This window comes from Mastigoproctus giganteus, chromosome 4 (genome assembly GCF_048544385.1).
Source record: "Mastigoproctus giganteus isolate SK-2022 chromosome 4, ASM4854438v1, whole genome shotgun sequence".
NCBI classification, from domain to species: Eukaryota; Metazoa; Arthropoda; class Arachnida; order Uropygi; family Thelyphonidae; genus Mastigoproctus; species Mastigoproctus giganteus.
In genome coordinates, this window is record NC_143578.1 from 224,470,286 (window position 1) to 224,486,766 (window position 16,481).

The 16,481-nt window shown below is 36.2% G+C and overlaps 1 protein-coding gene across 2 annotated transcripts in view; it reads right to left on the bottom strand.

Annotated features, from left to right (window-relative positions):
- LOC150087438 (stathmin-like) overlaps positions 1-16,481 on the bottom strand; it is a 48,161-nt gene that overhangs the window by 16,188 nt on the left and 15,492 nt on the right. The window contains exons 1-2 of one of the 2 annotated variants that reach the window (XM_090371188.1): positions 11,657-12,034; positions 11,196-11,261 (exon numbers count right to left, since the gene is read on the bottom strand). The exons of the other annotated variant lie outside the window; for it this stretch is intronic. Coding sequence (XP_090227314.1) covers positions 11,196-11,261; positions 11,657-11,741 — 151 coding nt within the window. The 5' untranslated portion in view covers positions 11,742-12,034. Of the gene's footprint in view, positions 1-11,195; positions 11,262-11,656; positions 12,035-16,481 lie in introns of those variants that run through there. 2 annotated transcript variants of the gene reach the window in all.

Below are 16,481 nucleotides of genomic sequence, written 5' to 3' on the forward strand. Positions count from 1 at the left end.
GGTAGAGAATCAAGCAAAAACCGGTCATTGGAAAAAAAAAAAACAATTAAGAGGGGCCATGTGTTTAATCGACTTTCATTTGTGTTTAGTGAAAAAAAGGTTAGGATTTTATGTGACTTCGGGAGGGATTCAAGCAAAAAAAAACAATTTGCTTGAATCCCTCGGGTGGGGGGGGGGAAACAATTATAAGGGGAGTTGTGTTTAGTTGACTTAGGAATTCAAGCAAAAACCGGTCGTTGGCCACACGTGGTATTGCTTTTTGTTTCTTGTTTTGAAAAAAAAATTGGTGTTTAGTGTTAATTTTCCTTCGTTTTAACTCTGAGATGTTATGTTACATGATATTTTGTCTTCCCCGAATAAACTGCATTTCTGTTCAGTGGTGGATTACCCATTAAGGCAATGAAGCACGTGCCTAGGGGCCCCAGGCATTGGGCCCCAATCAAAGACATTTTCCTATAGTGTTCTAAAATAGATTAAATGTTTAAGTAAACATCATAAAAATCTTGATTAATTTAAGCGAAAATTTAAGCAAAAAATTCAAAAGTACAAAACTTCATTTATTTGCCACCTAACTTTATTTAATTTTTATTATTTTTTTTATTATTATTTTTTGGGGGGGACCCCAAATATAATTTGCCTTGGGGCCCCAACTATCCTTAATCCGCCACTGCTTCTGTTGCCTGCTGCTCCGAAATTTTGTTGTTTTTCAGCTCCGACATACTGTTATGTCACGTGACATCTGCCATGTAGACTTGTCGAGAAGAAGAGGGAAATTCAGTGAGTGGGCGGAGTTAAGAACCGTACATCACTGCTTTCCCCCTCTTCTCGACGCCATTTTGTAAGGGGTACCGTTCTCTGGAGTATTACTCAGATCTCTTTTTGTAAATATTATATATTCACAAAATATTTTTAACAATTTAATTATTATGTTACTTACCAAAAATCCATATTTCATTCTGTTGGCGTCATTTTTTATGGATCATAAAGGGAGGAACGCCAATGTTAATTCCTCCTATTTTGATTTTAAAATGTTTCAAAGTCAGATAAGTTGAGGATTTCTTTTATTTCTGTGACGATGACCGGGTTTGGAACACTAACTTTGAAGCTGCCAAACGAGTGCGGAGTCTAATTTTCGTTACCGACAGTTTTCGGCACAAATTAACCCCAACTGTACAATCTAATCACAGAGTAGTAAATTATCTTACTACTCTGTGAATCTAAAGATCTCTTGATCTCTACTCAGAAGTAATGGACTGAGAGAAGAAATTGGCAAATCGACCCAGCAGTAGCAAACAGGACGACCTTTGGTATGGATAATTAAATTCATTCAATTAATTATGAAGTAATTTATTTTCAATTAATGTTTGGCTAAATAGAGTCATTTCAATTTAGATTATACACTGTGGAAATATATGGAAAACAGCATAAATGCATAACCGCCTATTGTCTTCACTATGTCCGTCCGTCCGCATGTAACAGAGGGCAGTACTGTAGTTAGAGCTTTTGCCGCCCCTCTCAATACACACCAAAAATACTACAAAAAGTCAAAACGACCTATAGTGAAATAAATTAAAACACTATGCTTATTTTTGAATTAAAACTTTAATTCCAACATTCTAAAATGTTATTTTTCTTGCTTTTCTGTTAGCAAAATCGTTGATGACATCGTCGAAGTCTATTTCATCACTCAGTTGCTGTTCTATAGACAGTATGGCAAGGTTTGTTAAACGCAAGATACTCATTATAGATCATAGGTAATTTCTTAATTAATTTTAATTTAGAAAAACTCCTCTCATAACTAGCAACACTTACATAAATAAATTAATCTTCGAAAAATAAAATTGTCTCACGTGAAAAGTGCCACCCCCCAAAAAAGTTCCACCCGGGTAGACCGCCCCCCCCCATTGCATTAGAATAGCAAAATAACATTTTTTTCTGGATTCGCCACTGTATATATTCTCATAAATTCGTCCACTGGGAATCCCTATATACATATAGGGATTCCCAAGTGGATGAATTTATATGGGAAACCCTCTGTTACATGCGGACGGACATAGTGAAGAGAATAGGCTGTTATGCTTATATATGCTAACGCGCCTAAAAATGCTCTGGTGGAGCAGAAAAAAAAAAAAACGAGTGTGTGTGTGTGTGTGTGTATATATATATATATATATATATATATATATATATATATATATATATATATATATATATATATGAGAGAGAGAGAGAGAAAGAGAGAGAGAGAGACTGGAAAATATATGGGAAACAGCAATATAGTTGTAATTAAAGTGAACCGCTAACATGGAAGTGGATAGCTTCAAAAAATTCAAAAAAAAAAAAAAAACAACAACTTGTAATGGAAGTATGTTATCGAATCACATTACTCAATAAGAAATTCAATCGATATATTTTCAGCATGTTTCGTTGGTCTTTTTTTTTTTTTTTTTTTTTTTTATGAAAACCCCAAACACGAAAGGTATCAAAACCTATAGTACTTAGTACCGTGCATGGGTTGAAGGAGAAGTATGAGGGAAGGGGAATGCCGGAAACTTTGCTCTAGAGACTAAACATGGGTTTCACCACTTCAAGCCTCCAATAAGCAAAGTGGTGGTATTTCACCGGTTGATGAAAGTCATCTACCACCTACAAAATTTTTGGAAAACTTTTAAGATCAACCATAACCTTGCCTTTCGGAGGAAAGTATACATTACGAAGATCGCAGCAAAACAGTTCTCGCTTTGCCTCAATTCAAATTCCTTCAAAGCAATTAGAAGCAGAGTGAAACTTTTTTTCTCTCTCTCAGCTAACTATACAGCTAGATTTAATCAAAGCAGCAACTGAAGAAATCAAAGCTGCAATTGAAGAAACAGCCGCAGCCAGAAAGATAAGGCACCAAATAAGTCGCAAGTAACGTTGAATAGCCATGTTTAAACAGACCACGTCGAAATGAGTACCGAGAGATAAATTTTCCAGAGTGGAGTTTTTTTTTTCGAGTTGTCTACGATGTTTTCTTGCCGACTAGAGAACACATTCGAAGACAGGTGACTTTTGCATCGAGATCTCGTATTGACTAAACATGGAGTTATTAAACTGCGGGAAAGGAGTGAATATGGGAATTCATAACAATGGTTTCGTGTCTTCTTTACTTTAGTCCGATACACGTACTTCGGTAGTTAGACGACCAAAAAGACTACCTTGGATAGTAATAAGGTTAATGGCAGCCAGTGACGAATAACCTTTGTTGCTTGGTCGAAGAGAAAAGCTGATCTTTATATGAAATCATGTCGATGTGCAGAAGAATGACAAGCAAGAACATGACTATGTATAGTTTCTTATGTAGGACGGCACCTGAACGAAAGTTCAACTCCGTCTTTGTACACTGTGATGGTTACAGAGCACTGTAACAGGCCAGAAATGTGTGTAATGTTATGTTCGTGCAGTGTGTGTGTATTGTGTAGTTGTTTCTGGCCGTTTTGTCACCAGGCAGGCGATCACCTGGAAAGCCTGCCCAGTATCCGTCTACACCACGGGGAGGTAGGCCACAACTGTGCAAGAACCATGGCCAACCTCAACAGTCATGCACTGAATGTCCAAAGAGGGTTTTGAGCCATTCAAAAGAACCCCGTGCCGGCAACACACACACACACACACACACACACACACACACACACACACACACACACACACACACACACACACTCCCAGAAAGACGAAGAAATAAGGATGAGAATAGCATAAAGTAAAAGAATAAAAAAATAAAGAAGAAAAAATAAAATAAGAATAAAAACAATCTTTATCCATTTCTTGCCCACGTCTTTATGCAGTGCTGCCCAAAGTGGTCCACAAAGAGAAAATGTGTACTGTCAAACAGAAGTAGTAATGTCATTCAAACATGATTGGCAGGAACAAGTTCTAGATATAATTCTGAATTCTGTAGTGGTGTCAGAAGTCTCTGGTCGATGACGGTATCACTGAGCAGAGGAAGGATTTAGTTGCAGAGAGTCTTGATAAAGGATGAGTCAAAAAAGTGCAGCATCTGTTAAAATCTTTGTGTTCTTGAAAACCACAACAATTTTGTATATGACGTCATCAGGGCGACGAGGCAGCACACAGTTGTATTATGATGTGTTTTCAGTTTGATTTCTTGAATTAACATTGAGGTTGAGAGCCTTCCTGCGATTAAAAGCAGCATTGCAGAAGGTTTGAAGGGCCTGGAAATTGTTGACAGAAATTAGTATCTTCTCACCTCCGGGACACAAGTTTGGTACTGTTGCCTTAAGAGTCGATCTTAGATCCTCGTAAATGGAGTATTCAAAAAGTACGCGAGGAGAGTCTTCCGGTAGCCCACATCGACAGGCGACTGTATTGGAAAGTCTGAATTGGTAGAGTTTTGCGTTAAGCGAACCATGAACAGTTAGTATGTAGGAGGTAAACAGCGAGGGTGAAAACAATTTTCTTGTGGATGATAAAAGTAGCACAGTTACGTCGGGAACGAAGTTTTTGGTGATAGCTCCTTTTTCGGTAGAATTCCATCTATTCTGCCAGGTGTTCACTAACAAATTCCAGCATCTGGTTCGCTCAGTTTTGGGATCAGCCTGAGGGTTAACAATGATTCCCTGAAATTCCGCAGAAATGCCTTTGCGGATGTAAAAGCAAAGCCCTCTAAACACAACATGGAGGTCAAGCGGTATAGTGCCTGCAAGAGTCTAGAGCTAGAGCTGATACTGTTCAGCAAACGTGAAGTAGGCTAAGGAGAAAACAACGTTGAATAGTGGATAACTTAGTTTGTACAGTTTTAAGTGCAGTACGTCTAAACCAAAGGCTGGCAGCATAGGTTGTAATTGGGATTATGGCAGCATAGGTTGTAATTGGGATTATGGCAGCATTATAAAATAGATGTAGGGTTTTAGTGTTCAATCCCCAGTCTTGTCTGGTAATTTGGAGCAGCATTGAGGTAAAACTCTTAACTTTGACGGACAGATGTTGAATATGCGCAGTAAAGGAAAAGCGGTCGTCGATGATAACTCCTAAAAATTTGGTGCTTCGGACAAGTGGAAGTGATTCCTTGTCAAGTTTTACAACTGGTGGTCTGCCATAGTCTAATTTGTGTTTAAAAATCATGATCTTCGATTTGGTTGGGGATAATTTTAATTTGTTCTTAGAGGACCAGGACGATAGTTCAAAGAGTACTTTATTGGCATAGAGTTCTAATTCAGATCTTGAGTTTCCATTCACTAAAATGATAATGTCATCTGCATACGCAAGTTGTTACACATTTTGAAAATCAGTCGTCCTAAGCAGCCAATCATCGAGAACTAGGTTCTCGATGGGACCCAAAATTGATCCTTGGGGGAAACCACGGGAGACAGATCAGTGAATGGAACGGAGTCTACTGAGGGCACTCTCCCACCATAAAGTATCAAAAGCGCCCTCAAAATCGATAAAGATTGCTATAACGTACTTGGAAGTGGAGCTGTCAATGAGGTGGTGGAGTTCTAATAAGGAGTCTTCGCATCCAAGCCCTTGCCTAAATCTGTATTGAAGAGAAGATGTGGAGCGTGTGGCTCCCTGCAGTGTGGTTATCTGCAGTATAAAGAACATGACTATGCGAATAAACTAATCAAATAATGTAAATAAACAGACAAAAACATACAGCCTCACGCAAGGTATCCAGTAATGAAAACAATAGACTCCACCAATAGGGATAGCAATTATTGTTATTAGCCATATAGTGCAAAGAAGCTGGAGGCTTATGCTGCACCAGCCAAAAAAAAAAATTTCTGAGTTACCAGAGAAACAAAGAGAGAGAGAGAGAGAAAACAAGAGTCAGAAATAGAAGGGAATCAACAAGTATGAGAAGAATGACAATATCCAGCTCAGGACCCTGGGTGTGCCAAACCTATACTCACCAGATGTGAGCCCCTGGGGTTAATAGACTTCCCCCTATTAACTGGATTTTCAGACTGAAGTTAACCAATCCTGGTTTAAACCAATGTTGAAGTTAACTAATTTTGATAATTAGTCGTCAAGAGCATCGTTCCTTCAGAACGATTTTGATGTGCTTTACTGATGATCAATTTAATGCTTCAAAATTCAGTGTTGGGAGATAACTTGTACACTTGGGGAAGGGGTTGAATTAAAAACAGTAGAGGAAGAAAAGGATTTGGTAGTTATGATCCCTACATGAGTCTCTGTGCAGTGCAGATCAGTTGTAAGGAGGGGTTGTAGTAGCACATTTTCAGCTTTGGATCGAAATATGCTGCTACAATCCTTGATATATTATTTTAGTTTTTATGAGCTATGCATTGGTACAATTAATAAAATAAGCAGCGCGAATTTCATTATTTGCATTTTTTTAAATGCCACTGTCTAAATCAATGTGACAAGAATAATGGCACATCGTGAATTTGACTCTGGTCTCTGTTGTTATTAAAAGTTACAAAAATGGATCTTTATTTTCCCTGCAATGCATGTTCTCATTAGACACCACTGGATGTAACTGGGATGAAGCTATTTGCAATCTGTTAATCAACAACCCTCTTCCAGGCTAATGCTGTTAAAATATTAAATGAACTCGTAGAAGTGAGTTTCGTGATTCCTATTCACATTAATTTAAACATTCATTTTATTGTCTTTCTTGTTTAAAGTTTAAATTTAATAATTTCTTAAATATAATCCGGTGTTAGTCTCTAATAAAGAATTTCCCTTACAAATGTGTTTCATTTGTTTGTTAATCGTACATAAAACTAAGAAACAAAATGCAAATTACAAGAGGTGGAGGTAATGATGTAAAATGGAATTTCTTGATGTAATATTGGTGACAGAGTTAAAACTGCTGATATGAACAGTGCCAGTGCTAACCTGAATAACGCCAAGGGTAAGAAGCCTTCTTTAAGTGGTGTATTGATAACAGGAGCTTCCCCCTGACATGTTCAGGTTCCTCAAAAGCTTGCTCTTCTTACAGTAATTAAGATTGGCCCTGGATATAGAATGTTATGGAAAGGAATTCATCGATTCTTCCAAATCTAGCCTGAAAGGCGAACTTCTCCTTCATAAGAGAACATTTAAAACCTCAACCTTTTTAATTAAGCTAAATATGAAGGAAATAATTGACTACTTTGTGGGGACTTGAAGGTTCTAGTATGTCATTGAAACAGCAGGCAGGTTACACTAAATTGTCATGTTTCATGTGTGAAAAGGGCACGAAGTCAGCGCTGGATAAGGAAACAATGGCACCGCAGAGACAACTTTGTACCAGGTTGTAAAAAGTGTTGAACACGAGATGTGGTAGATCTGACGAAACTTATGTTACCTCCAATTCATATAAAATTAGGGTTAATGAAGAAAATGTTTAAAAGCTGGATGTTAAATGCTTCAAGTATTTTTGCAGTCAATTCCAAGTTGTATCTCGTGCGATATTCAAAGTACGCACTCTCGTTACGCGACAGATAAGGAAAAAAAAAAAGATTTTTGTATATACTCTTGTACCATCTTAGTTCAGAGGATTTTACAACTAATCATTAATAGTAGTATTTTGCGATCACAGTCAACTCATACGCGTGTGCTATTGTATTGCCACATTGACCTGACGTAGTCGATCGTTCAATGTGGCAATACAAAAGCACACGCATATGAGTGTGTTATTGTATTGCCACATTTTAATTGCTTGGCTGGAAAGACGTCCAGCCAAGCACTTTTAAGAAGCGATGATCACAGCTGAAAAAAAAAAAAAAAAAAACCATGGACTGTGAACAAGAATGATGCCAGTTGAAAGTACTTATTACTAAAAATAATGCTCAATAAATTTCAAAACCAAAATGAGTTTGAAGATTCATTTCTTACACTATCACAGGCTTTTCAGGAGAATCTTGGATTCGTCGGTCAAGTATAAGTCTAGCAATTCCACCAAGCAGGGTCGGTCCTAGCGTTCATGGATCAAGATGCGAAAATTAATGTTAAGGAAAAGGATAACAAGGAGGACTTCTTGCGCCAGGATTGAGGGAGAAGGAATTTTTGTTTGAATTTGAACCCTTTTTGGCCTGGGGCTCGAGTGTATTGCACTAGTCACCGCTCTTAGGAGCAGCTCTGCTACCAAGATATAAAAGGATGGAAAGAAGATACAAACGTTGCAATGTAAACACGGTGGGCGGCACATTGCTTCTGGTCCTTTGCAAAGGGAAATATATCTAGTGTAAGTTCCTTTGACACCCAAAAACTTAGAATTTATTCAAATAAATCTACGAAACTACATAAAACGTTTAGTCTTGCATAAAAATTCTTTTTTCTTCCATTTAAAATGTCTTGTCCATTTTATTAACAATAAATTTTATCATTAATAATAAAAAAAAAAAAAAAAACTTTTCCAGTTTGTGGAAAGCCTTACGCCAAACATAAAGACATGTTACGCCTGCAACATGCCTTCGTTATTATAAAAGCTTCGTAAGGTACGACAAAGATCTTTTTCAAACTGAACTGACTACATGCTCGGCCTGCTTAAGGCACGATCGAGCGGTTCACCCGAACAGGGCGCCAAAATTTAGGGGGCGCAAAATTCCCCGAAAATTCACTGATATTCTATAAAGTTCAAGTCGGAGAAGGCGCACCAAAAAAATCTCACACGGCGCTCATAGACCTGGGGCCACTTCTGACTGCATGCAGCACTACCGTATCCAAGTATCATCGTAAGGGGGGGGGGGGTTGAAGACTAGGTTTTTGAGTTTTTTTAGATATACCTAGGAACACGTATACATTTATACGCATGGTTAAGTGGGGGGCTATGCCCCTTTGCCGCTCCTTGAATACTCCCCTGACGTGCAGTCTATACATCATATATCAGCTTTTTTTTTTTTAAGCTTGCGTATGGTCAATGCCACCTACTATAGGTGTCAATGGTCTGATGTGCAGTAGTTATTATGCGCATATAAAGTTGTGAAGTAAAGTTGTCATTTCTGAACAAAATGACAACTCTAAGGTCCATACACTTTAAGATATTGTTTACAATATATTTTAAAGTTAATTCACAATTTCTTTTGTATATGTACGTGTATCAAATATAACTTGTAATAAATGCTTAACGTAGATAGTACTATATTCTGACACCCTTTGTCTTAACATAAACAAATTACGTCATTGAATAACACTGTCATTGGTCAGTTGCCGAAGTACTACTGACCAATGAGGACTTTACTCAATAAAGGGTATTTGTTTATGTCAGAATTAAAGTTAGAGTGAACAGAATCCAAGGTCCCAAACGTAATCCCACTTTAGAGTTCTGTAAGAACAGTTCTCGAAGCGCTATACCTGCTATTGTTTGAATTACTTTTCTTTTAAATAAATAATGCATATTGATCTATTGCCAATAGATCATGCATTCATGAGACTTATGAATACCTTTTTTGTATACTGAACTAATTTTTGTTTTTGTGGAAAAAAACAAACAATTTTTTGGGTGAATCATGCAACGCATCGGCGAAAATAAGAGCCTTGTGGTTCTTGTAATTAATTAATCTAATATTGGACTACATAAACATTGAAAAAACCCGACCGACCACTCCACTTGATCTACTATGCCTCCAAGATCCACAATACATTAAGCATTGCACTAGTACGCAGTTTCTCAAAAATATTCAGAAGAATGTTTAAATCAATATTTTACACCATAAACTAAGTAAAATGGGCTTGGATTGTTTTCACAGGTTGGCAGGCTGCCAAAAGCAACAGCGCTACACAAATGAAAGACGCTTGTCCACTTTTCCCCCCATTTTCGGTTACTTCAGGAAAGTGCCTTGTTTCCACGCTCGAACACATTTTTTTGTAGTTCCATCAGAGCAATTTTCTGTCTCTAGTTTCATAAAACAAGAAGGGGACAAAAAAAATCCCCTTTTCAAATGTCTAATGCTGATCTCATTAAAAATGATTCATCTCCGCATGGGAGGAGGATTTGTCCTGGGCTTCAAGAACTCTGGGTGGACTTGCCTATTTCTAAATATAAAACATCTTGTTTTAATAGCTACGAAATGAGAAAATGATACTTATTTAATGTACGAGATTCCGTTAGAAAATACAAAGGATGCATGAATATATCACTGAGTATAAAAATAAGTATGCTGGGAAACACTCGTCACCTGTCATCGACCGCTCTGCGACGACCAATTGTCTGCCACAATCTGTGTCGACTGCATATGAGACTTCATGTCTCCCCAATATTTACCCCTCCTGACTACCCCGACGTCCTGCGCTATTATCAGTACATGTCTTTACCAAACGATTATTAAAATTTATGATTCTCACTGAATCGAAAACAGAATTTGTTTATAATTTAAATGGCAGAAGACACTTCAAAGAAATGCATGTAGTTTGATTTTTAAAAATGATTTCATCATCCACATATTATTTTCCGTGCACAGAAAACACAAGTTAGTGTGGCGCCATGCGGCCAGACACTGAAGCACAAACTCACAGCAACGGCGCCATTTCCAAGTCCCAAACGCTCACCACACACCTACAATTTATTGAATGATGACTCATGTTAAAAATCGTACTAAACATAACAATTGCTATGTGGATATAAGGGTAACACCTAAATAATATTCCTAATATGCATAGCTCAGAAACCACTTACCAACAGACCCACCATAACTTTTTCAGAAAATCTTTAATATTATAACCGAAAATATGCAAATAAAAAACGGGGTTTGGACAAGATTACCCTAGGGTATTTTAAAAGAATAATGCTTATTTAATGCTAAAAGAACATTACCCTTTAAATTAAGTTAAGAATTTAATATAATGAACTGAAATATCGAAATACATATTGCTTCAGCATGAAACCTGAAGCGACAAGTTTTATAAATACTAATTGATACTGGGATCAAAATATCAAATAGTACTTGTACACATAATAATATACATTATCACAACATTATTATTTACATAACTTAACCTAACTAGTTAGAAGTAAATTACTGTGTATAGAACGGGAGAAAGACTAATGACCACTATATTTCACAGCCGTACTTATTCAATACAGTATTTGAAGTGCACCATTCAAAACTATATATTTCTATTAATTTGTCTTAATATCAATACTGTATCAATAATCTTAATATCAATACTCTATTCACAATATTCAAAACAAACTTACTACAGAAATTAAACCTAGTCTTTCAAATAATAAGAATTTATAGGCTTACCTACAAATATCACCTTCTGTGGAGGCTTCGTTTTCACATCGTTGTGGAGAGGAGGACAAGATTTTTCTGCAAAGGCACCACTTGTGTCAGCCCTGTATAAACTACATTAATCTCAGCTAATTTTATTCTTCATACTGGTACTTAAGTTTCTCCAAGTTATTTATTCTTTGGGTGTTGAGTTTCAAAACTTTTCAATATCATGCCACGCATGCATCAAGATTACGTTTTATTTGTTAAATTATGGAGAAATCTTTAAAAAATTAAAGAATTAAAATTGTCGATGAATTTAAGTTCATTCAAAATGCAAAAGTGCTTTTTAATATCAGCAACTGCTTTTGGAAAATATTCGCAACAGTTCGTTAAGTGCATGCATTAATGATCTGATTTGGATAAACACTTGTGGAAGTTACGATAAACGAGTTAAGATTAGCAAGCAGAAAACCGATATTTCACTTTCTTACCAAGTGGTGCAGCTTCACACGATTTACAGAAACACTGAAAGATAGATCTTTTCACTAACTCCACTGCTACAGTTGTCCCGACCATTGCGGAATAAAGATACGCTACCAAATGCTGCTTGAAGAAGTACAACGACCTCCGACCAAGACGCGCTAGCAACACCAAGTGTCACTGAGAACCGATTATTCAACACGGAATCTGCTCACCATTGCTCAAAGTGTAAGAAAAGATCTGTATAATGCTGTCAGGATTAATCTTGGGAGCAGACCTAAGTGCTTGCGATGCGGTCGCCTTACAACTGAACAGTTGCCCAGACACGACAATACGCGAACTCCTGTGACCACCACACTCGGCCGTACCGAAAGCTGGTTAAGTCGATACTGCGGCAGAATTCAATGGGTGGGGTCGGAGTGAGAAGACTGCTGCATCGATCACTCTCCTCAGGAATAATACGCGCGATGTACAATTTTGAGATAAACTTGTGAAATTAAACGGGACTAGTTTTCTGCGTCTTTCAGTTCCTTCCCACCGCTCCTTATATTTTCTTTTGTCAAACAAGAGTTAATAATTTAACTGATAAACTGCAATTAATTTATTTAATTAACTACTGTAATGAATTATTATTATAAATGTATATTACGCAGGTGTTTCTCTTATTCTAATAATATAATTAAGAAATATTTATTTATTTGCTGATTATTTTAAAAGTAACATATTGATTATGGAATATGAAATAACAGAGGGCTTACAAAACGAAGCAAGTAAAGCAAAGCAAACGACAGCAAAATTGATGACGTAAATATTCAAATCGTCTTTTTCTTTTTGCGTGTCTTACTTCTCTGTAAATCATTATGAAAGATACTAAAAATTAATATATTTAAGGTAATTACGTGTTTTTAAACTAATACAGCTATATTTTATTTGAAATGCCCGTAAAGCAGAAGAAAAATTGCTGTATAAGATTTTAGCTGCTATTTTAATGGCTCCTATTTCATCTTAAAATGATAATTGTCCTCTCTTGAAGTGGTGAAGATGGGAGGGGAAGTCATTTCCATCATTGTTTACTTGGCTCGTGGAAGGGATTCATTGCCCCATAAAGCAAGGATATGCATATGAAATCTTTAGCATATTTTAATACAGTAAAACTAGAATTTTAAATCTCTGACGTAAAATTATAACAAAAAATGTATTTAGATGTATATTTTTCATTTTTTTTTCTTTTATTTAGATTTCACATATTAATGAAGATTATCATTAAGTTGCAAAGAACTTTTAAAATAATTGAATTCATCTCAAACAAGATAAACTTGTTTACAAATTGCATATATTTTGAAGAAATTTTCAAATTTAGCAGATCTTTATACGCATTAAAAATTTAAAGTCTTCACTCACAAAGTAAATAGCAACATATTTTACTTCCACAATTTATAAAGATTAAAAAATAAGTAGTTTTGCTGTTACTTTATATTAAGTGCTATCAACCAGATGAAAAATATTTTATTTATTATTTTCTATACTCTAAATGTCCGGTGATAATAAGGGAATTTTTAAAACGTCTTAAAAAAGGTGCTGTTTCACTTTATCTTCATATATGACCCTGGGCACCGCCCAACTTTCCTCCTCTCTTTCCAGAACTTCGCAGCAACCTCAGTAATAGAGCAGTCAGGAAAATCGATACCCCTCCTTGGCTAGAAGCAAGGGCGTGAAAGCAACTGACTACTAACTATGAAGCGAAGCCAGCTTTCGGAAATGTCACTGTGGAAGGAGCTTGTTGCTATGAAGCTGAGGAGGTACATCCGCTGTTGGAGGAGCACACAGTTTCCGAAACTGTACTGGGTAAATGATCGCTGGAGAGTTTACGACATCGGCGCTGTTTACACGGAATCAATTTCAGCGGTCCCGCTGGGTAGCTGTCGATCATGATCAGCCATTATAATGGACTACCGCACTGCGTCGGTTTAGAAATGGCCGTAATTTGTTTGCATTAACGTACACCCTGGCAACAAACTAACTGTGTCGTAGTGATGGGAAATGCATTTTTGTTATACAAACATCGTTAGTCAAACCACGCCTTGATTATGCTACTTCAAAGCCAGATGTTAACAGAAATGAAAGTCAGTGTTTCATATATTGGAGAATTAATGTATCTATATGAAGTTTCCGTGGCAGTTTTACATTAAAGTGCCGCAGAAAAATACTTCTATGCTTCGGAGACATTTAAAAACTACATATCACTCTTAAGCCTATGTTAAATTTACCTTTCAAAGTGCTGCCTCCTGGTGGTATTTCTTGGATGGGAAGTGATAATTCATTAATCGTCTGCCTGTCAGTTTAATATTTTCTTTTCATTTCTTTTCCTTTAAAATTTCCTGCTAGTTAACTGTGCCTTACTAATGTAATATTAAAAATAGGAAGAGCTTCTTTTTAAGGTTACTTACCTCATTATCTGTTGAATTAAATTATTATAAAGAGTATAGATGAAAGAATTTTAAAATTTAGTTTAAAAAACCGACTTTATTTATTCTGAAATGCATTCCAAGTCGAAGAGTACTTGCTTTTTAAACTAAATAAAACAACTCAATTTACTTAAGTTATAGTTAATTTAATTCTATAATTTAGTTAATTCTATAATTTACTTAATTTTTACGTTTTCCTAATATGAGGGGTGGTCAAAAGGTATATAAAATGTATTAATAAATTATATAATTGGTTACTTTGTTAGCTTATATCTTATAAAATAGCATGAAAAAAAATTGCGTCTTATGCAGTTTCTAAAGATGTGATTTTTTTTAATGTTGGGTAGGTGTTAGAGCAATGAATATCCAGCAAATTGAGCATCATTCAGCAAATCAAATTTTTGACCAAAGAGGGCAAATGCTAAAGAAATCGTGAAAGAACGACTAGAGTATTTAGGGAAGTATCACCCAGTTGTGCTACTGTTGCAAGGTAGTCGGCACAGTTCAAAAGAACACTGAGTCAGTTGAGGATGATCCAAGGCCTGGTCTGAGCAATCAATTAGGAAACAACTGCCATCGTTGACGAAAAAAATTTTAGAAAGCAGAAGAATTATATAGTTTCTGAACTTTAAAATATACTTAACATTTCCCATGGAAGCGCTTTAATAATACATGTAATTCATGAGTATTTGGGAAGGTCCAAAGTTTGTGCAAGGTGGATTTCCAGAAACTTTTGCATTCCTTGACAAATCAGCGGGTGTAGTCATCAAAAGAGAATTTAAAATTTAATTCTTACTAATCCAGATAGATTTTTATCCCATTTGGTGACTATTGATGAAACTTGCCTACATTTTTTATGATCCCGAATCCAAATTAGAAAGCATGCAGGGAAAACACAAAAGATCTATTGTCCCAGAAAAGTTTGAAAAGTGTTGGCCTCAGTTTTCTGGGACACAAAAGGATTGTTATTAACTGATTACATTGCAACTAAAAGCACAAAAACAGAGGAATATTATGTGCCAGCCTTATGACAAAGTTAAAAGCTGCAATTCAGAAGAAAGTGATGAGGAAATTTGGATCTTGCTTCTCCATGACATGCACCCGTGAACGAAGCCTGCTTTGCTCAGACTAAAATTCGTGAATGTGGAGCTGAACAATTAATCACCTCCCTTCTGTCCAGCCCAGATCTGACCGAAGTGACTTATTGTTTTCAGAAACCTCAAATCTCATCTTCATGGAACTCATTTAAAGGATAATGAAGAGCTAAAAGCAGCTGTGGAAGCCTGGTTTGATGCTCAGCCTGAAGAATATTTTTTGAAGGATTAAACTCTTTGCAGCCTAAGTAAATAAGTGTACTGAGCTTCGGAATGAACACATTGAGGGAAAAAAAAAAAAAAAAAACTTAGAACTTTACTCCGTTCTCAGAACTTAATTTCTGGCTACTTCTTGTAGTATTCAATTATGAAAATCTTTAATGATATTTAATCATTCCTTTGAATTTCTTACCCAGAATTCCACACTTATCTATTTTGGAGTTAGTTGCCAAGAGTAAATGAAAATTAGGAATTTATAGAGATATTTGGGATCCTATCATCACACATGATGTGCTTTCTAAACTGTGGATCTGATTCCCTCACAGGTAGCAGGGACAGTTTGAATCACTGCACAAGTTAAGATTATAAAGTTTCTTTTCAGAATCTTAACTTGTTTCTTTTCTCTTTCTTAACACAGAAAATGAATTTTTACAGAAATTTTCGCGTTGTTTTTCGCAGAATAGCAAATTTAATTTTTTCCGTTTCTAATTTTGATTGGTCATTTTTATTGTTGTTTTATTTTATTTTTTTGTATTTATACTTTTTTATTCTCTTAAAACGAGTTTTTGAAGAAAAACTGAATGATGGAAGTTAGTCATATTCTTAAATATGAATAGCTTCCATCTTCCACCGTTCTCTATTCCATTCATCACGATGAATGAAAATGGATTATGCTTGCTTCTCACAGACTATCTCTACACTCTTATATCTCTCAAATATCTCTATTCCGCCTTCATCATAATAGCATCAGTGGTGGATGGTTAAGCCCTCTTGGGAGGCCCTACGTACAAAATTTGGGATAAAATCGCCACCCGCGGCCGCACCAGACTTAGAGTAGGAAATTCGACCTACGGGGGGTGATCCTCCAGGCACATACCTACTGTGCCGATTGGGTAACACAGCAACATGTCTAACAACAAATTGCTATCATTCTTAACGATGAAATATTTGGCGAACACTTAGGCAGCTATAGCGTTTGTTTTATCTTTCCTTTTTAAGGTGAAGTCAGAACGAGAGATCCGATTTTCCTGGTTGCTAGTTACAACCAGAAAAATTCT